Below are 21,266 nucleotides of genomic sequence, written 5' to 3' on the forward strand. Positions count from 1 at the left end.
ACTGCCCAATATTGCCTAGTAAGAGCCTGATGTTTAACTGAATCCAGGAGACAGATCTCAGAGATGGAGACGCAACTAGAATTTGCAGAGTACGGGACAGAAGAAAACTTCAGAGAAACTTCTAGGATCTTTAGGAAGATTCTCCTTAAATCTGCAGCTACATATAAAGAAACTATCTGTGGATGGGTTAAAAACCACCAGAAAGGAGCCACAGAGAGCTACACAGAGCTGGGAACAGCTCACACTGCCAACAGCCAGAGTAAGAAACTTCCCAATACATGGGATTGTTGGGTTGAATACTTAGAATACTATTTTTTCGGTAGTAAGAAAAAATTAGAACAAAAGGCTGCTCAAGTCCTGCCTAATAAAACTAAAAGATAATGTTTTTCAAGTAATCTGGGTCCCAGAATAAAGCTCAAACAAAATTAAAGAAATAATAAAAAATAAAATCTAGCAACAAACAATGTTAAGTTTACAATGTCTGGCAACCAGCAGAAAATTACCAGACATATAAAACATGATCTTTGTATCAACATACAAAGATCTAGATATGACACATCAGTAGACAGAATTAGCAGGTAAGAGTTAAGAGTTATTGTAGACTCCACGTGTGTCAGAGGGAAGGAAAAGCACGAGCATGGTAAGGAGAGACAGGGAAGAAATTTTAAAGCCCCAAACTGAAAATCTAGAAGTGAAAAGTACAATATTGACGATAATGCACAGGACAGGATTAACAGCAAATAGACATTGCAGAATAGATTACTGAACTTGAAGACAAAATAATAGAAGTTTTCAAACTAGAACACAGAGAAGGATTAAAGAAATGAACAGCATCAGTGAACAGTAAGACATCTTCCAGAGCCATAATATCCTGTAGTTAGAACTTAAGAGGAGACATACTTGAAGAAAAAAAAATGGCCTAAAATTTTCTAAATTTGATGCAAATAAAAACCCACAGATCCAAGAAGCTCAAAGAAGCCCAAGCAGAAGGAACATGAAGACAACTACATACAGCAAATCATAATCAAATTACTTAAAACAAATGATAAAAAGAAAATCTAAAAGTAGCCAAGGTAAAAAAAATAAAATAAAAAAGACACATTACATATTGAGGAACAATTAGAAATGTAGCAGAATTCTCTCTGAAAACAATGCAAACCAGAGAACAATGTATCAGCATATTTAAACTACAGAAATAAAAAACTGTCAACTTAGAATTCTCAACTGTGAAATTATCTTTCAAAAGGAAACAAAATAACATCTTTTTCAGAAATAGAATTCAATGTTCTTAGATATTTTTATAACATAAGCATGGATAATTGTTATAATTTCAAAAAATTAACTATATTCCACAAATATATAAGTATTATACAAATAAATATGGACGTGCTACGAGTGAAAGGTAGTCCAGTTTGGGGACATTGGAAGGTAGGAATGGGGACAATACTGTTATTTGCTTCAGTGGGTAGAGGCTCACCAAAGATGAAGTTCATGTGATATCAAGTAGAAGAGAGGAAAGAAGGCCTTGAATAACAGCAGAAGAGTTTAGATCCAAATAAAAGACTACAGGAAGCCCCTGCAGTTTTTGAACAGAGATGAGAAAAGTAGTCATTGAAGATATATTAATAAAGCTTATATATGATAGAGAATTGACTATATCATATAACTGAAACAAAACTCACAGGGAAGTTTCATTAAAAATATGTGCTCACATTTCAATTCTAGATGAGAGGAATCTATCTACCTTCCTCAGAGACATGGACTCTCAGTTACAAGAGCCTTGTGGTGGATCAAGGGCCAGGAGCTCAGGTGAACGTGACAGATGGGAGCCACCTATGCCTACTCTCTACCCCTTCTCATCTAATCTGGTGCATTTCAGCACTGTCATGTTCTGTTAACTAAGACAACAATTCCATAATGGCCACCAAAGTTAAGGAAATTCTTCAGGTTGGAAAATACAGACCTTTTCTAAGACAAAGTTGTTGAAGTGATCTTGAAATGACCTTTCAAGTCTACAGTATCTTGTAAATTAATGCACTCTTGTCTGTAGCTCTTTTGTCCCCCTTGCCTACAAAGCAGAAATCTGGAAAACAAACTAGGCTTGTCCATCATTCTATGTACTGAAAAGAAAAGCTTTTTGAAAACAAGGAATTACAAATTCTCTTTTAGAATTTCCTAATAAAGTATCTAAAACAGTGAGTTAAAATGTGGTGGAAAAAAATCAGTAAAATACTCAACCCTTACAATCATCAAAAGGGACCTTAAAACCATTGAGAATTTCTTAACCATGGTTAGAAGGGTTATGGTCAGTAACTAACACTACCTAAAATAACCAGGAGGGGGCAGAGTAAGACCAAATGATATTTAACTTATCTCACACAGGAGAGCTCCTGTGACTTTTAGCAAAGGCTAATTTAAAAAAACAAAAGTTTTAAAAAAATACCTTGTCAATCATTTTACCTTATCCTGCTCCATACCAGGCTCTCTGTACACAGTCCATCTCTGCCCATCATTACTGTAGAGAATTCTGTAGGCTGACACATAGTAATTATGCTCCACCATGGTGGAGCCAGTGGTCACAATGCCTGAGGAATGGACAGTTGATCTCATTAGTGCACATGGTCTGATCTTCCAAGTCTGTTCACCACTGAAACATAAACACCTAAGATACAATGCTCAAACATTTTTGCCTATAACACATTAATCATGTCTAAATGCAAGGTTTCATCATACTAGTACCCAAATCCTTGGCTTTGTCCCCTTGCAGAGACAGGAAGAAGTGCACACACACGGAAAGGACCATTCTATTTTAGCAGCTTGTGTTCATATCACTGTAAAATATATTGCACCTACCAAGTAAGAATGACTTCCTGGGAATGAACAGATTAAAGATGATTACTGCTATTATTTTTGGTACCAAAGCAAAATCTTTAACAAAACCAATCCCAACCAATTATTCTGATCATTTGCTAAACTGCTCTAAATAATTAAATTTATACTCAGCACATGTGGAATACTATTTATAGTACTTAAAGTAGGCTCCCTGAACATAAATTTCTCTTAATGACTATAATAGATGGTTATTTAAGATGTCTCTAAAACACTACCTTAAAAGAATCTTATTATAAAAGCTAATAAGCTGCAAATACCAACTCCTCTCCTCTGTCATGTTTTTTATAAAACCACCTTCAGTAACATGAACACCAGTAAAGAAAACTTAAAACAACATAATTAAATTTGCAGTGACTTAATTTTCTATGAAAACCTTAGACATCACCAGATTTTCAAATAAAATCAGTATCATAAATTGTTCTAAAAAGTTATGTCTCTTCACCTGTTATCTTCTTTTCCTTGTTCAGATCTATCTGTAACCACTGATACTCGTCAGCGGCGAAAGCAGCCCACGGAGGTCCTGGTCTCTTCAGTCTGGCCTTCTCGGGCCTCCAGCTGTTCTCCTGCCCCGTGTGGTCGGTCCACTCGAGCACAGACGACACCGTTATCTGAGGATCGGCAATCACGCCCGATTCCATCCCGAGAGTTCCGTAACAACCTGCAACAAAACAAAGTAACTGGGCTTACAGATATAAATTCAAAATCTATATAAATTTGCTTGTTGCAAACTTTCTATTGTACCTTTAATTAACATATACTACACAAATAATATACTGTAACAGAGACATTTCAAAATAAAGCAAGTGTTTCTTGTGTCTGTGTTTTGTGTCTTGTCAGGAACTGTATGTATGTATTCACAAGCAATAACCATGAGTTTAATGGAAATACATTACCCTCTCCCTGGGACAAGCTCCCAGGTCAGTGGGTGACTCACACCCTTACCTCATTCAGGTGTTTGCTCAAATGTCACAGTCTCCATGAGGCTCGCCCTACCCCACCAGTTCCTCCTGCATTGCATAGCCTTCCTCCCTTCATTTTCTATATCTTTTATAATATTATAAGCAATATATTATAAGTGATTATTGACTTAGTCATTGTTTATTGTCAATTTCTCAGTGTCAAAATGTAAGCTCCAGGAAAGCAGAATTTTGGTTCTTCTGCTCACTATTGTTTTCCTAGACCAGAACAGTACCTGACAAGTAGAAGAAGGCATCCAATAAACACTTTCAGTCAAAACATGAATTGCACCTTCAGTCAGGTTGAAAAATCACCTTTCTAGAAGGTTTCCTTGCTTACATGATCATTTCCCTACCAATACAAAACTTCCAGTTTATTCCATTCATTATATTATTAAATGTGCATTTAACCTCATAGTGTTATTGTGACAACTAAGTAAGAAAGTACAAGGAACAGCAATTGGCACAATGCTTGACATCCACTGTTCAAAAAATATTAGCTACTATATAAACTATAATAATTTATAAAGTCCATGAAAGGCTTACCACTTGTCTTAAATGTGAAAAGACTCGTAGATAAGTGTCCCCTGAAAGAGAGAACAGTTTTTTTGGTGACACATCATATAACATATGACTTGCCCATACCTGTCTTAGTAAAACATTTTTTTATTTTACTGTATAAAGAACGAAGCCTATTCTTTGGCTGTATATTAGAAACTGATAATGTTCCTAGTAAAACAGAGTCTCATTTCTAAGCAGAACGTCTGAACTCAGCTTAAATAACATTCTCTACAAGTGTCTAGTTCCTCCTTCCATATCTGTGCAAATGTGTCCTTTTACCACTGACTATATACTCTTATTTTATCTCTTTTTCATAAAATAAATAGACTCCTCAGCCTTTTCTGTAGCAACTGCTTCTGGAGAAAGTGCACAGAAAGGAGCGATTCTCAGACAAGGAGGCTCCAGCTTCCTGGGGTAAACAGAAGAAAGCTGGCCACTGCTGAGAGCCTGCATTAGTTACAGGAAGTCAGCATGAAGGACAAGAAGTTTCTGTGTTGCAGGGCAGCGCTGCACCTGGATTTTGAAGCCTGGGGCAGCAAGGTGAGGGGGAGAATGGAGGGCGGGATGAGCGACTAGGTCACCAGGTGCAGGTCGAAGATGCTAAGGAACTTGGAGGGATAAAACCACCAGGGTGTGCTCTTGCCTTTAAGGACAACATTCAGATTGTTACAAGTGGGTGTAACTTGTCTTTATTTTTTTTTAAATATGAAAAAGAAAATTCATTAAAAAAATCTGTCTAAAGGTAGAACAGGGGAAAAGAATAAAAGGATCTGCACAAAAGCATCCAGAAGAAACCAACAGAAGGAAAGGTAGCTGACTGTACACGAGCAATGGGCAGACAGCCCATGCATGGCTTGTTCTTATGGCCTGTGAGCTAAGAGTGGGTTTTGCATGGTTAGAGAGTTGTAAATAACTCCCCCACCCCAAATAAGAAGTGACAGAGCCATGTGGCCCATAAAGGCCTAAAACACTGGCTAGCTGGTCCTTTACAGAGAAAGTGTGCTGACTCCTGCTTTCTACGGCCATGGGTGTGGATCATGCTCCCGTCTCCTGAATGGTAAGAGGCCCAGGCCTCTGAGGATAAGCTGGGTTCGGAAGGTTAGTACTGTGTGCAGGACTGAGTATGCCTACGAAGCAAGATCCACACACACAGGTCAGTGGTACCAGGTTCTACTTAACGCCTGACCTGCTTCTCATGACTAGTCCAAGTTCTCATGTCTCTAGAACATCTTAGAGACCATGAAAATACATTCTGAAAACACTCTCTGGGGATGGGAGGGTGATTCATACACTCCCACCTCTAATGTATGTCAAAATTTAATTCACATTCAAAGTATTTCAATTATCCTCAATTCCTCCTGGGTCACACAGGCTGTAAAGAACAGAGCAGTTACACTTTCTGATCTTTAAAATGAAGTCAAGTCAACAAAATGACTTGACAACATACTTCTAGACTCTTATTTTTCGACACTTAGAAAAGAAAAAACAAACCAATGACGCTTCGTCTACCTTTCTGACAGAAACAAGCCAAGGCAGTGCAACCTTGCCTGTCCCCTTCAGGACACTCAGGCATCGAGCACACGCATGGTATTTCCTCAACGCCACTGTCACATTGCTGAGTCTGAGTCCCTGTCCCACCCCTGCCCAGCGTGCTTGTTAGAAACAGCAAATGTACTCACACCACAGACGTGACGTTGTTAGCCAGAGAACTTCCATAGTACGGGATGCCCTTGCTGATGACCACGCTGACCGGGCCGCCCACGGCATTGGACACCACCCCTGCGTGCACCCCGGCCATGCACAGCGGCGAGGACTGGGGATGGGAGAGAGAGGATCCGTTTCCGACTTTCTTTTGATAATTTGTAAAGAAGACTTACACTTCCTCAAGAAATTAGTTTATCTGGGCAGTTTTCTTGATAAACATAGGACAGGTTATTGATGCCGTAGCGCAGAACAATTTTTTAGAAGAAAAAAATAAAGCATCATATACTACTAAAGAGAAATGATTCCTAGAAAAATAGCAAAACAAAGATATACAACAAGTACACATCTACTTATTCTGAAATTTAAAAAACAAATAAAGTCCTAGCACAACTTTAACCTAAGTCTATAGCCAACTTACATCTCTGTATCCATGAGGGATAGTTCCAGATATCTCAGCAAAAGGAAGCAGACAACCAGCCGGGCAGTACTTACTATGAAATAAAAACAAGTTAAAGGGCACAAAACACTGTACTTTTGGGGGGAAAAGACCAAAAAAATCACATATCCATTTTTCAGTTCAATGTACATATCATCATCTCACCCCTGAGGGAACGCCACCCCTGAAAAGCCCTTTCCGACTTTCTCCTATCCATCGATACAAGTCTTTATCCATAAAGGTACAAAAAGGGCCTCTATTTTACATACAGCTTTGATTATTTTACCTCATAATAATTATAAAAATATTTCTACTGTAAGATCTATTCACCACATTTCATAGTTACATGATATTCTATTTTGTGGATAAACCATAATTTATTACACCAACCCTCTATTGATCATATTTATGTTGATCTAAAAAAATGTTTGGTATTCATTCATTTATTCCCTCCCTCCCTCCCTCTCCCACTCAACACACTACCCACAGCTACCCACTCAACACATTTCCTTGAATGTCTATTGTGGTCTAAGTGCTGGGCTGGGCTAGGTCCTGGGTTTACATTCCAGTGGTGGGGAAGACATCAAACTGATACGTTCACAAATAATTAATTAGGTTATGATTCTGCTATGAAGAAAAGGGACTCTGTGAAATAAGTGGAGGAATAAGACTTAATAAAGTAATACACGTGTTCAGTGAACTCAGTATATGCCAGGCAGCATTCTAAGTGCTCCAGGCAATCCACCAAGAACCGATGTGGTGGGTACTGTTTCCACCCTCATTCACAGATGGGGACACTGAGGAACTGAGTGCCGGGGTCCCGTGTCGGCGGTGGCAGGTGGGTGTCAGAGTCTGCTCATGCGCAGGGCTGTGCACGGCCTCGGTCAGGGAATGGGGCTCTGAGGAAGTGAAGCTTCAGCAGAACTAACGGCTGTCCCTGGAGCAAGTGGAGGGAGAGGCGCCCCCGTTGGAAAGAACAGCACGTCCGTGGGCCGGGTGGCTGAGTGTGTCCGGAACTGAGCACAAGTCGTGCAGGCAGACTGCACAGAGCAAAGGTGGGTTAGTTTGAGAGAAGGCTATAGTGGTGGGCAGGGGCCAGATCACAAAGAGACCTGTGGGCTACGGAGAGGAGTCTGGAATATGTTTCTAAGTAAAAACAGAAAGTCAATGAAGGATTTGGACAGTGTATATACATAATCTGATTCATGTTGTTTTTAAAGTATATTGTGGCTCCTGGGAAGAAAAGAGCCTGTAAGGAACCGTAAGTGGACACTGGGACAGACAGGGCAGGAGTCCAGGTGAGGATGACAGCAGCTAGCACGCGGGCGGTGACAGCGGAGCTACAGAGTGGAGGGCCCAAGGCAGCCGACCTTCTGCAGGGCTGTGTGCCACACTGATGCCAGGGTTGCCTCTGCAGACCAGGCTCCTCACAGTGCTGAACAGCACACCCATCCCAGAGACAGAACCATTTTTGAAGACAAAGTGAAGGTTCTTTATGAAGAGGTAGCAAGGTACAGGGAGGTTGGTGAGGTGGCCTTGGAAGATGAGAACGATTTTGCCAAGCAGAGAGGAGTAAAGTGATTCCAGGCAAAATTCTGAGAGCTCAGAGCAGTGTAACCAATCCAGGGTCATTTCGACATGGATGCATGAAATAAGACTCGAAAAATGGCCCCAGAACCTAGGACAGGATCCTGAACACCAAGCTAAGGGATCTGGATGACTTTTAGCATTAATTAGGAAGACCTGAAGATTTGTAAGCAGGGGAATGACGAGATAAATGTTTTAGAAAACAACTTGGCAGCAGTGTGAATGGCAGAACAAAGCCAGCAAAGGTTAGAAATGGAAGGGAAATCAATTAGTGGCTGATTCTAGTCTAGGCAGAGAAGAGGGCATAAAGCTGAGAAATCGTAGTAGAAATGCTACTTGGGTAAGAACACTGAAATTCTGTACAGTCTAAACCATGCTCTTCTCTTTTTATACACAAGACAAATAGCTCTTCTTCTTTTATTAGCAGTTTTGCCAGAATTTGAAGAGCAACTAGTTTTAAAGTAGATTCAAATTACATTTTCATTGTGGAGAGGATCCACATGCTACAATTAATACAAAACTGAAACATGGTGGCAACTCAGTGGCTTTAAATAAACTCTGCTTAATTGAGTGTGGTCTTAAAACAATGACTATGGGTCACTGTGCAATTAATCTTTAGTGTATAAAAAATGAGGATGGCCCTGGCTAGTTTGGCTCAGTGGTTAGAGCATCAGCACTCCGACCAAAGAGTCATGGGTTCGATTCTCAGTCAAGGGCACACACCTGGGTTGCAGGTTCAATCCCCAGCCCTTATCAGGGTCATGTGGGAGGCAGCCAATCAATGTGTGTCTCTCACATTGATGTTTCTCTCTCATCACCCCCCCCACCCCCACACTCCCACTCTATTTAAAAACCAATAGAAAAATATCCTCCGGTGAGGTTTAAATTAAAAAAAAAAAAAAAGAATGAGGATGAAGTAGACGAAGGTAAATTTAAGAAGAAAAAGGCACAAATATGGTCATACCTGAACTCAGGTTCCAAAAAGCTGGATGCAGTGTCTAAACAAGTAATGAGATCTAGAAAAAAATGGAAAACTGATTCAGTAGTATATTGGTTTACTCTTGCTGAAACACAGTTTCCAGATCCCAAATCATATTGCTCTAAATTTCAAAATCGCAACAGCTGTCAAAGTAGTACTAATAACCTTTTATACATTTTTGTTAATCAACACTTCTTTCTGGTTTTAAGTATCTTGGTGTCTGGGCTATGTCTCCCTGGTGCTGTTCACATCACCTCAGTCACATATATACAGGTTTACGATGTGAGTGCGTGAAACAGTTTACGCTTGTATTATTATCGTATTCTTTTCCATACAAACAACTGTAAACCTACTTTTGCCCCAACCTGTGTACAGACGGGACACAGATATGTATAATTTATTGCCTTTAAATGGCTTCTATAAAGTATAGCTCCTGGAAAAAATGAAAAAAATATTTCAGTTATTGTGTGACTAAAAATGATCCTTTGCTGGTTACACACCAGGAAAATGACAAGAGAGGTGAGTTCATTCAATCGTTGCAACTCAAAATCTGGTTCAGGGCAGGACCAGCAGCATCGGCATCTTCTGAGAACTTACTAGAAACTCAAATTCTTGAACACTGTCCAGACTTACAGAATCTCTGGCAGGGGGCCCAACAGTCTGTTTTAACAAGCCCTCTAGGTAATTCTTAAACACACTACATAGTTGCAGAAGCGCTGCTCTAAATATAACAAAACTTTAACATTTTAACATTTTCTATTTAGAAATAAGTTAAGTCTGAATAAGAGCTAGGCTGTCTAATTAAGACCTAGTTCAACCCGGCCGGGTGGCTCACTGGTTGAGCATCGACCCATGCACCAAGAGATCACCAGTTCAATTCCCGGTCGAAGCACACGCCCAGTTTGTGGGCCCAATCCCCAGTGGGGAGCATGCAAGAGGCAGCCAACTGATGTTCTCTCTCATCGATGTTTGTATCCCCCCACCCCTTCCTTTCTCTCTAAAATCAATAAAGAAAAAAATCTTTTAAAAAGACCTACTTCATAGGCTCCATAAAAAGGTGGCTTTTGGTTTAAGCACTTCAATGGCTTCCTTTGCTCTTAGGACACAGGGCAAATCTTCATCATGACATCCACAAGGTCTTAAGTGCCTGGTCCTGCCTCAGTCTTGTCTGGCATCCACCTCGGCTTCTTGCCACACTAGCCTGCTCTGGAACATGCTGTTCTCTTGGTCTGGGAGGCTTTTCAACCCTCAGATGAGCTGACTCCTCTCTAAGGTCTCCAGGTAACTGTCACTTCCTAAGTTTGTCTGTTTTAACGAATGGATGTCTATATCTCAGGCTCTCATAGGAGCACGTTATATATGAACGCTTTGTAGGTGCATTACACAGTTCCAAGCAACATCACCAAATAATGCCTGGTCTACACACAGAGACTGAGGCCAGGTGTCCTCATCTCGTGTCGCCAGCAGCAATCATAGCACATGGAGTGACAAGAGGCTTTCAAACACCATTTATTACATACATGGGTGAGTAACTGATCATTAGCATGTTTGGCTAAGTCCAATCACGCACTAACCGGTAGGTAGGAAAACTTGGAAGGCCCTAAGGCGATCACGAAGGTAAGTGACTTCACATATAAATGCTGGGCCAAACAACTTTGTTGAGAGTGACCAGTACTCTGCTAGAGATAGCACCTCACACGCATCCCAGTATACTGATGGTATGCAAATATTTGTTAAACCAATGGCCATCTTAACAGCATCAGGATAACTGATGACTCTATTCTACAATTTTGAGAAAATTACCCAACTGTCTTGAAGGAACTAGAGTGTAACAACTGTTATACCAACAGAAAAGCGGTATTTTGAAATCAATTATATGGGTTAATGTCTGTATAACACAGGCATTTAAATGATGATTAGGTTAAATCTCTGTTTTAGAAGTTTAAGAGAATACATGCCTGGAGAGGGGTTCACTACTACTGGGTTTACTGACTGGGAAAAGCAGACACACGGAATTACCTATATTCTAGTTATTCCTGGCAATCTTTACATTGCCTTAATAAGAATTAATTTTCCACTTTCCTGTTCTACCAAAAGAGTTTCCAGCTTCTAAGATTAAAACTTGAACTTCTAAGATTAATGGTCTGGGATAAAAAGGTACCTGTGTGGTCCAACATGGTATTTAGGCCACAAGAAGACTGCCAGCTGGCCCCATCACCTTCAGGCCACGTGCCAAAACGCTGGTCGACACGGATATACTCGATCAGAACAGGGCTTTGTTACAGGTCCATGCAGTGCTGAAACCCCAGATTATGCAGCGCAAATGTGTGCAACTCACTTGTCCTTGCTCTCAAATTCCATGGGGGCTCAATCGGGCGGGACCACGCTGCCACTGTCTGAACTAGGATGTCCTGACATGAAGGTGTCATCTGTGATGCATGTTTAAAAGGAGACTTTCGAGGCTGCAGATATGGGTTTAGTTTGCTAATTACAATCCTTGTGCGTCTTGTTATAAAAGTGGTGCAACAAGGTGTACAACTAAACCCCAATGCAACACACATGAACAAGGGTAGGTTTTGATTTGTTCTGTGGTGGGGAAGCTTTCTCTGTAGAGCAGCCATAGTCCCCTGTTGCAGAAAAATGGGCTATATGGAGACATCTCGTCAAGAACAAGTTAAGTGTGAACATGCAGGAACATCAACAGAAGTCATTTGTCCAGTTTGGGCAGCATTACCTGGAGGGTCCTACTCATGTAACGGATGACTCTGCAGCTCATCTTACACTTAAACCCAGAGACTTAGATGAATCGAGTACAGTTTGACATGTATGTAGAATGTTTCATGTATATAGAATCCCCGGGTGAAACATGGCCGGGGATTAGGAGGTCCTCGTGCTCACAGATCAAATATGCATTTTTACTAGCAGTTCTACTAGTGGTCTTTCTTCTCCTCAGAGTTCATATTCTCCAAGCAATAGGGGAGCCATGGGTCCTACAGCTGAGTTGTTATGTTATCAGAGGTAAGATGTTCTGCAGGAGGACAGCTTAATTCTTCTGGCACTTGCACTCCTCAGATAACACTACAGCTAAGGGCAGCGTGCCAGGCGGCACAGCAGCAACTGGAGACCGCATGCAACACCAGCTGGCACCCTAACAGTGTCACCACTACAGTCACCTATTCCACAGCAATAACCAACACAGCTAACATGGAAAGCAGACAGCAAACTATCCAGAATACCCAATTTCTTTGAACAAGGTTGACTGATCCTAAAATGTCTGAAACAGCACCAGACCATGCAAAGAGAGTCTGCAGACAGCAGTCTGTTCACTCCAGGGCTCCTTCTGTCCACTCAGTGCTCAAGAGAGCCCTGGCTCAGCCCTGGCCGGTTTGGCTCAGCGGTAAGAGTGTGGGCCTGCGGTCCAGAGAGACCCGGGATCGGTTCCCGCTAAGGGCTCGTGCCTCAGTTGCAGTTTGTCCCGGCCCTGGTCGGTCATGTAGGTGGCAGCCACTCGATGTGTTCCTTTCGCATCGACGTTTCTCTCTCTCTCTGTTCCTCTCTCTCCCTCCCACTCTACCTGAACAAAAAATGGAAAAAGGTCCTCGGGTGAGGATTAAAAAAAAAGAGAGAGAGAGAACCGCTGCTCAAAGGAGGATGAAGGGGTAGGGGAGGGCAGACTGTGGTGCTATGGGCTGTGTAGATGTTATGCCTTTAGAGGTTGCTTTAGAAAACATGAATTTAAAAGACAGTAAGTGAGTGATAGACCTGGCTGATTTGGCTCAGCGGTTAGAGCGTTGGCCCATGGACCAGAGAGTCCAGGGTTCAGCTCCCGCTAAGGGCACGCACCTCGGTTGTAGTTTGTCCCCGGTCCCAGTTGGGGTTGAGTGGGTGGCAACCAGTAGATGTTTCTCTTTCTCTCTCCCTTCCCTTTTCCTCCCTCTCTCCATCCTGGTCTATCTGAAGATAAATGCAAAAACAATGTCCTTAGGTGAGGATAAAAAACAACAACAAAAAAAAACAGTGATAAAGGAAATGAGCCTTCACCACCTTCTCTTTAATGGCATTCCAATTCTCAGAAAATGTCCTCTGGTCTATTATTGCCACTCAAAGTAGAGAAAAGCTATTTTGGGTTTGTTCGGTGATTCTAATTTCAGGTCTGTTGCTCTTGTTACAGCCAAAAGGGAGATAGAAAATATATATGATAATCACTTCCACTTTTACTTCTATCAGGTAAATGTAGGTAGCAGTGCAGGATGATCTCTGCTTCCTGTACCTTAACATGCAAAGGCTCTCCCAACGCTCCACATGCACAGGCCCTCCCTATACGGCACGCGCCCAGGTTCTCCCAGCGCTCCACACACACGTCCTCTCCCAGCGCTCCACACGCACAGGTTCTCCCTGCGCTCAACACCCACAGGTTCTCTCCCAGTGATCCACGTACACAGGCTCTCCCAGCGCTCCACACGCACAGGCTCTCCCTGCGCTCAACACGCACAGGTTCTCTCCCAGTGATCCACGTACACAGGTTCTCCCAGCGCTCCACACGCACAGGCTCTCCCTGCGCTCAACACGCACAGGTTCTCTCCCAGCGATCCACGTACACAGGCTCTCCCTGCGCTCCACACGCACAGGTTCTCTCCCAGCGCTCCACACGCACAGGTTCTCTCCCTGCGCTCCACACGCACAGGTTCTCTCCCTGCGCTCCACACGCACAGGTTCTCTCCCTGCGCTCCACACGCACAGGTTCTCTCCCAGCGCTCCACACGCACAGGTTCTCTCCCTGCGCTCCACACGCACAGGTTCTCTCCCTGCGCTCCACACGCACAGGTTCTCTCCCAGCGCTCCACGTACACAGGTTCTCTCCCAGCGCTCCACACGCACAGGTTCTCTCCCAGCGCTCCACACGCACAGGTTCTCTCCCTGCGCTCCACACGCACAGGTTCTCTCCCAGCGCTCCACACGCACAGGTTCTCTCCCAGCGCTCCACACGCACAGGTTCTCTCCCAGCGCTCCACACGCACAGGTTCTCTCCCTGCGCTCCACACGCACAGGTTCTCTCCCTGCGTCCCAGCACAGCAAAGGTTCTCTCCCATCGCTTCACACGCACAGGGCTCTCCTTGCGCTCACACGCACAGGTTCTTCCCCAGAATCCCACGGAACAGTGCTCTCCCAGCGCTCCACACGCGCAGGTTCTCCCCGAGCGCTCCACACGCGCAGGTTCTCTCCCAGCGCTCCACACGCGCAGGTTCTCTCCCAGCGATCCACGTACACAGGCTCTCCCAGCGCTCCACACGCACAGGTTCTCTCCCAGCGCTCCACACGCGCAGGTTCTCTCCCAGCGCTCCACACGCACAGGTTCTCTCCCAGCGCTCCACACGCAAAGGTTCTCTCCCAGCGTTCCACACGCGCAGGTTCTCTCCCAGCGCTCCACACGCGCAGGTTCTCTCCCAGCGATCCACGTACACAGGCTCTCCCAGCGCTCCACACGCGCAGGTTCTCTCCCAGCGATCCACGTACACAGGCTCTCCCAGCGCTCCACACGCGCAGGTTTCCTCCCAGCGCTCCACACGCGTAGGTTCTCTCCCAGTGATCCACGTACACAGGCTCTCCCAGCGCTCCACATGCGCAGGTTCTCCCCCAGCGATCCACACGCGCGGGTTCTCTCCCAGCGCTCCACACGCACAGGTTCTCCCAGCGCTCCACACGCGCAGGTTCTCTCCCAGCGATCCACGTACACAGGCTCTCCCAGCGCTCCACACGCGCAGGTTCTCCCCCAGCGCTCCACACGCGCGGGTTCTCTCCCAGCGCTCCACACGCACAGGCTCTCCCTGTGCTGCATGCGCCTAGACTCCCCCAGCGCTCCATGCGCACAGGCGGTGTCACCGGCTCTCCAAGCGCTCCACGCACATAGGCTCTCCCCCAGTGCTCCACGGATACAGGCTCTCCCAGCACTCCACATTCAGAGGAAAACTGAAATCTAATGAAGCTGCAGTGAGCATTCATGACTATTAATAATAAACTCTGCTTCGAAGGTTTACCTTAAAAAGAAAAACACATAAATTCCATGGGGCTTGAAAGAGCTCCCTAGGAGGAAAACAGGAACTCTAAATGGACAGCTATAAGGAGAGCCAAGATGACCAAAAACAAAGTAAGTCATGATTATAGACGCTGACCTTTGTAACTCCATAAAGGCAAAGAAAATACCAAGTAAGCTAGAAATTTTAGAAATCTTAAATAGAAATCTGTGTCTTTCTTGAAATCTTTTCCCAAGTAAACAGCCTTCCAGAAAACCACTATACTACAAGGTTCCCAACTAATAAGAAACAGTCCAGGCAAGATAAATGCAGCTCAAAGGAAGCCATCTGCTCAGAGACTCCTGGTGGCCATGTGTAATGAATGGAACAGAACTCAGAGTCCAAAAATAAATCCTCAAATTTGAGTGAATTGATTTTGATAAGGGAGTCAAGACAATTCACTGGGGGCAGGGGGGAGAATAGCCATTTTAACAAATGGTGTTGAGCATTCACATAAAAATAATTAAATTGAATTTCATCAAAATGTGTGTTAGTAGGGAACAAGCATGTTAGTAAAATAAAGGAAGGAAGTGAAAGGGTTGCAATTTTAAGTAGAGCGGTGGGGTAGGCCTTGCTGAGAAGGTGACATCTGAATACAACTATAATGGGGGGGAGGGGGGAGGTATGAGGCATGTGGACAACTGGGAACAGGCAGAGGAAATCACATAGGCTCTTTGTGATTATATATATATCATATATATTCTGAGAAGAGGCTAATGGACATGAAGTGTGAGAGAAAGAAAAGAGTCAAAGATAACTCTAATGTCTCTAACCTGAGCAACTTACAAAAAAAAAGGGAACTTATTCTATGTAAGGTGCACAGGGCAGTGATTTTCATAATAACTACTACCAATAAAGCTCTCATCTGTCAACTCAGTCATCATGCTGGATCTACTGCAACATGTCCTACAATTCCAGAACATCGGTGATATGCTCTAAGTACAGGGCAGTAATATAATTTACTCCATTCTTTTTTTTTTTTTTTTTTTTTATCCTCACCTGAGGACATTTTTCTATTTTTTGTTCAGGTAGAGTGGGAGGGGGAGAGAGGAAGAGAGAGAGAAACATCGATGTGAAAGGGACACATCGAGTGGCTGCCACCCGCACGACCCACCAGGGCCGGGGACAAACTGCAACCGAGGTACATGCCCTTAGCGGGAACCGAACCCGGGCCTCTCGGGACCACAGGCCGACGCTCTAACTGCTGAGCCAAACCGGCCAGGGCTAATTTACTCCATTCTTAACTAAGAACCTCTGCATGGGAGTTTGTTTTTTAATGATTTAAATCAAACATTTAACACATACAAAAATATTTATAACCCATATGATGCTACAAAACCCTAAACATATGTGCACTTCGCTTGGTGCTCTGAACAAGACAGTGGCAGCGGCCACAGGCAGAAAGCCTGCTGGGGATCTGCTCCAGCCGCCTGGCACTCGAGTCTCCCTTTCGCTTGTGCAGCCCGAAGGACCGTTAAGTCGTCAGCGGGGATTCTCCACCAGTGTCAGCTGCAGAGTCTAACCCAAAGTGAGCATAATCACAATCCTTACAAAAAGAGCTTCTATCCTTCCTAATGCTGCCTTAACCCTAGAAGGCTTTCTAGAGGTGGCCGGCCTCAAAACAGACGGGGTTTTGAAGGCAGTGACTGCGACGGTGAGGAAGAGCACAAGAAAACACACAAAGGCAAGCCAATAATCAACAATAGGATGAAAGAATCCGGGGTTTTCTTAAAGAAGGCACTGACGTCAGATTTAAGACAGCTCCAGACTTAGTTATCAATATTATCATCAGCCATAACTGACATCCTATACACAGGGTATTTTGTTTTGTTTTTAATCCTCACCCGAGGATATTTTTCTATTTATCTTCAGATAGAGTGGAAGAGAGAGAGATGGAGAGAGAGAGAGAGAGAAATATCGATGTGAGAGAGACACATCGACTGGTTGCCTCCCGCACAACCCTGACCAGAGCCAGGGACAAATCGCAACTAAGGTACATGCCCTTGGCCGGAAGTGAACCCGGGACTCATTGATCCACGGGCTGCTGCTCTACCGCTGAGCCAAACCAGCCAGGACCAGGTTGTTTTTTTTTAAATTAAATATAATTAAAAATGTTTCCATAACTGCAAAGGCTGGGGAACTTTGTAATTCCAAGAAATATTCATTTAAACATGACATCTAATGTTAACTCATATATAATAAAATACTGTATTTTTTCATGGTATAAGTTCACAAGTCAATAAAAACTATCAACATACTGGTTACTTAGTGTATTTTACTGACAGCATTGGCTATTTCTGAGATTGCAGGACTGTGATATAGATTTAGATTTCCCCCCAATTAATACTCTTAGTTTTGTGTGCCTGACTGAAGAAACGACTCAGCAGTGTTAGCAACCACCACTTACAACAGTATAACACCAGCTATATTAGCTGCAGGGTGTACTTTTCGTCCAGTTGAAGCCATTTACTCCTAAAAAAAGGGGCCCCTAAGTGCCTATATTTATTCTCAATCAAGAAAGCTTATAGTACTGCAACTAAGTTACTGTATGTATTTACCAGAAAGGAGAAGACAGGAAGAAGCAAGATATTACCTACAAATTCTTCTCCTTTATTTGCTCTAAAATTCTTAAAATAACTATTTTTCCCAGAGCCTGAAGGATTATGAAGTCTTGCTTTCTGAATTCAGACCTCGTCAGGAGCCTTGCACTGTGGTGAGTGGACAGCTGCTCTGCTAAATGTTAGAGGATGCTGGACAAGACTCAGCCTGTGCTAAGTTCTCCTGCCAATATCACTGCGTAACCTTGGGCCCAATTCCTTGTTTCCGTGATAGGAACCTGGTATGCACCTGAAATTTTGTGAGGAGAAATTTACATAAAAGAATTTACTGTTATTCAGTCAACTAACATTTACTAAATCCCAGATACTATATGAGACATGTTCTATCTTGTCTCCTTGTATATACTGAGCTTAGGAATAAATTTTGTTTCTCTTAGAAACATTACGATGCTGTCTACGGGAGGTGAATCCACAATAGGAGCTCAGGAAAATTTTTCTCAGATAAAAATACTCAATGCTTTCTTATGGATGACGTAGGCACAGCTCAGTTGCCTAAGCAATAAACAATATAGTCAGATAGGCTATAATCTACACATGGATACATCAAACCTTTTCAATACCTAAACACTATATACTAAAAAGGGAATATAAGACATTAAAAGATTGCACAATTCTTTTGTGATCTATGCAATATTGAGGACACTAAGTACATTAGTAAGAGCATCAGTGAACAAATATATCTACTGAATAGAACAAACAGGCGCCCAGTCCCATCACAGCATTCCTAATGTACTAAAATGTACACAGAAACACTAAAATCATTAAGGTGTTCTCAGGTTACCTGTCAGCTCTGTGCTGTAAGATGAACTGCCTCTTCGGGTTAACACTGTCTTAATAGATTGTTTATAAATGCTTCCTCTGCAAACTTGGAATAACACTTTGCTCATCAGCACATTCACTGTACAAACTGACACCAAAATACAGATATTTTTCTACATGTGTACTAAATTATGCATACAAAAACAACACATTCATTTTTGTGTATATAAGAATAAATCTAAAGACATGCCTGTAAGCTAGATAGCTTAAAAGTTTTAAAATCTCTGCGAGATACAACACAACAAAATTTAAGAACATAACAGAAGAACTAAAAGTAGAAACTATCTAAGTGTAGTACTCAAAACAGAAAGGATTCTAGAAAATTATTATACCATTAAGGTAGCAAACAATCTAAGGAATTCATGCTATGTTTTCAAAACCAAAAACATTCCATGAAGAAGAAGAAAAAAACAAATCAGTTACAGAAACCTGGACTCTATTAGAAAGAAATTCTCGATTTCACCCTCTGTTTCCTTTATAAATTGACATAATCTGACATAAGATGAAAGAAATGGAAAATATTAGCAAAAAAATGTGATTAAAGAATATGGCGATCAGAAAATTGTTACACTATTGGTGTCAACTCTAAAAATAATCTAAATATAAGCCACAAAACACTGTCAAATGGAAACACTTCCCAGGCCCAGCTGTTCACAAGTCTTAAGCACACTGTCCTCAGGGGTCAACGGGCAGTGAGTGAACAAGTGTTTATGAGTTCCAATTAGGAAGTGCGTTGATATTTACACTGGATCATTTTATTTCACATGAAATTTTACACCATTTATGATTTTTCCTCACAAAAATAAAGGCAAACTAGACTGACCACTATGAAATTCTGGATTGATGAAATCTAAAGTAATGAGGTTTAACATTGCCTTTTAAGTCATGGTTTCATGTTCCACAAAAGAAATTTCAGAATACTACTTTTCAACTGTGCACACACATATGATCCAATTTATGGCACATAATAGAAGCTTCCTTGAAGGACTTGAAGCTTTCAATGCAAATGCATATATGTCTGCTGAGCTACCTTCCCGTTCTAAAACTAAAATAACTTGAAAAAATAATTGCCCAGAAGCACTCTAGAAATGTTGAGCTTTTCCTAGAAACTGGGCAATGGTGAACAAATTTAAAACTAGAAATTTAGATCACTCACCTATAAATTTAGTTTTCAAGTCCAGTGGTTAATGCTGTGTTTTTAAGTTTACGTTTTAGAATGGAAATGTCAATAGCATTTATTAGCATGTTGGACTGAACGATCTGAGTTACTGGGTCTGGACCTCTGCATAATGGGTTGGTTCTGCCTCTCTCAGTAAGACTGGCAGTAACTTAGGAGTTTTTCTCTACACAACTTCTAAATAGTGGTTGTTAATATGATGTACGGATCTCTAAGGTTCCCATACATCTTTAATGTTTAGATGACAATTTCAATTTCAGAGAGTCTAGCTAGAATCTCATGGAATTATACCAACTCCAAGTAGAAATCCCAGTCCTCTCACAATTACTGAAAGTGTTGATTGGTACTTATATGTCTCTGCCTGCTACCCAATGGGGAAATGGGAAAACTTTTCCTTTCACTGGTAGATACAATCTTTCAAAATGAGGTTCACTGGTGAAAATTTAAAAAATACTGGTAACAGAAAATACTGAAAACTACTGTTCAAAGATCATTAAAAATAACAAAGAAAACGAAAACCATAAAAGTTATAAAAAAACATAAATCCAGTCAAGCTTCAACCCCGACATTTTCTACAAAGTCCTGAAGAATGTGGCCGCTCCAGGCACTCACTCCACCCTGCCTGTGCTGATTCCTTTCTGGTTCCTCCCAAACTCCTTCCCACCAAGGCCTTTGCCCCTGCTGGTCTCGCCCCTAGAATGTTCTTAATTCCTTGTCCAGAACCTCCTTAATCCTTCAGTTCTCAGGTTAAAGGTGACGCCCTCAGGAGAGCTTTGCTCTTTATCAATTTCCCACTGCTCACTTCCCTCTGGCCCCCATCTGTTGAATGTATCCTTCATTGTATTTACTGGACTTAATTCCACATTATATCGCAACTGCAATGAAGTAACCATGTGTTTGATATTTTTTTCCAATTCTGCACTGTAATCCTCATGAAATTGTGTCTGTATTATTTACTATTTTCTCAATGTCTAGCATATAGCAGGAGATAAGGCATTAAAAGGAATATAATTTTGCAATGGGTTCTTGCAGAAAGTAATGAAAATTAGTCTACCTCACACAAATTCAGGATTCTATCACACATCCTATTACATTCACAAGTCTTTGTGAGAGTTTAACAAATGACGAAGCTGTTGAAAGCAAGATTTTTCACAATCTTCATTCCCAAACATTCTAAACCTTCAACTAGATTGCTAAACTGAGGACATGTAGCGCTATTCCTTGAAAATATTCTTGGAATTCGGTGTGGCAGCTAACTTTCCTGGATGGAAATAAACTGAGGCTCTCTACCAAAGCCAACCAGCCTTGAAATGAATGAGTCATTATAAGAAATTGTGACTAAAAAGGCCACCCAAGAAGTAATAAGAAATTCAATCCATGTTCTCTTAAATTTAGACAATTCACTAAACTTCAAATAAAATAAATGCCTAATGGATAGGACAGGATATGTTAAAAAAAAAAAAAAA

At 42.2% G+C, this 21,266-nt stretch overlaps 1 protein-coding gene and 1 pseudogene across 3 annotated transcripts in view; one reads left to right on the forward strand and one right to left on the reverse strand.

The window, feature by feature from the left end:
- Nucleotides 1–21,266, reverse strand: part of DCBLD2 (discoidin, CUB and LCCL domain containing 2) — an 88,740-nt gene that overhangs the window by 15,711 nt on the left and 51,763 nt on the right. For all 3 annotated transcript variants that reach the window (XM_036243206.1, XM_036243207.1, XM_036243208.1), the window contains exons 4-9: nucleotides 9,101–9,152; nucleotides 6,532–6,604; nucleotides 6,089–6,222; nucleotides 4,395–4,435; nucleotides 3,335–3,550; nucleotides 2,461–2,585 (exon numbers count right to left, since the gene is read on the reverse strand). In XM_036243206.1, coding sequence (XP_036099099.1) covers nucleotides 2,461–2,585; nucleotides 3,335–3,550; nucleotides 4,395–4,435; nucleotides 6,089–6,222; nucleotides 6,532–6,604; nucleotides 9,101–9,152 — 641 coding nt within the window. The remainder of the gene's footprint in view (nucleotides 1–2,460; nucleotides 2,586–3,334; nucleotides 3,551–4,394; nucleotides 4,436–6,088; nucleotides 6,223–6,531; nucleotides 6,605–9,100; nucleotides 9,153–21,266) is intronic.
- LOC118617322 lies at nucleotides 11,522–13,170 on the forward strand (annotated as a pseudogene).

Source organism: Molossus molossus, unplaced genomic scaffold (assembly GCF_014108415.1).
Source record: "Molossus molossus isolate mMolMol1 unplaced genomic scaffold, mMolMol1.p scaffold_m16_p_5, whole genome shotgun sequence".
NCBI classification, from domain to species: domain Eukaryota; kingdom Metazoa; phylum Chordata; class Mammalia; order Chiroptera; family Molossidae; genus Molossus; species Molossus molossus.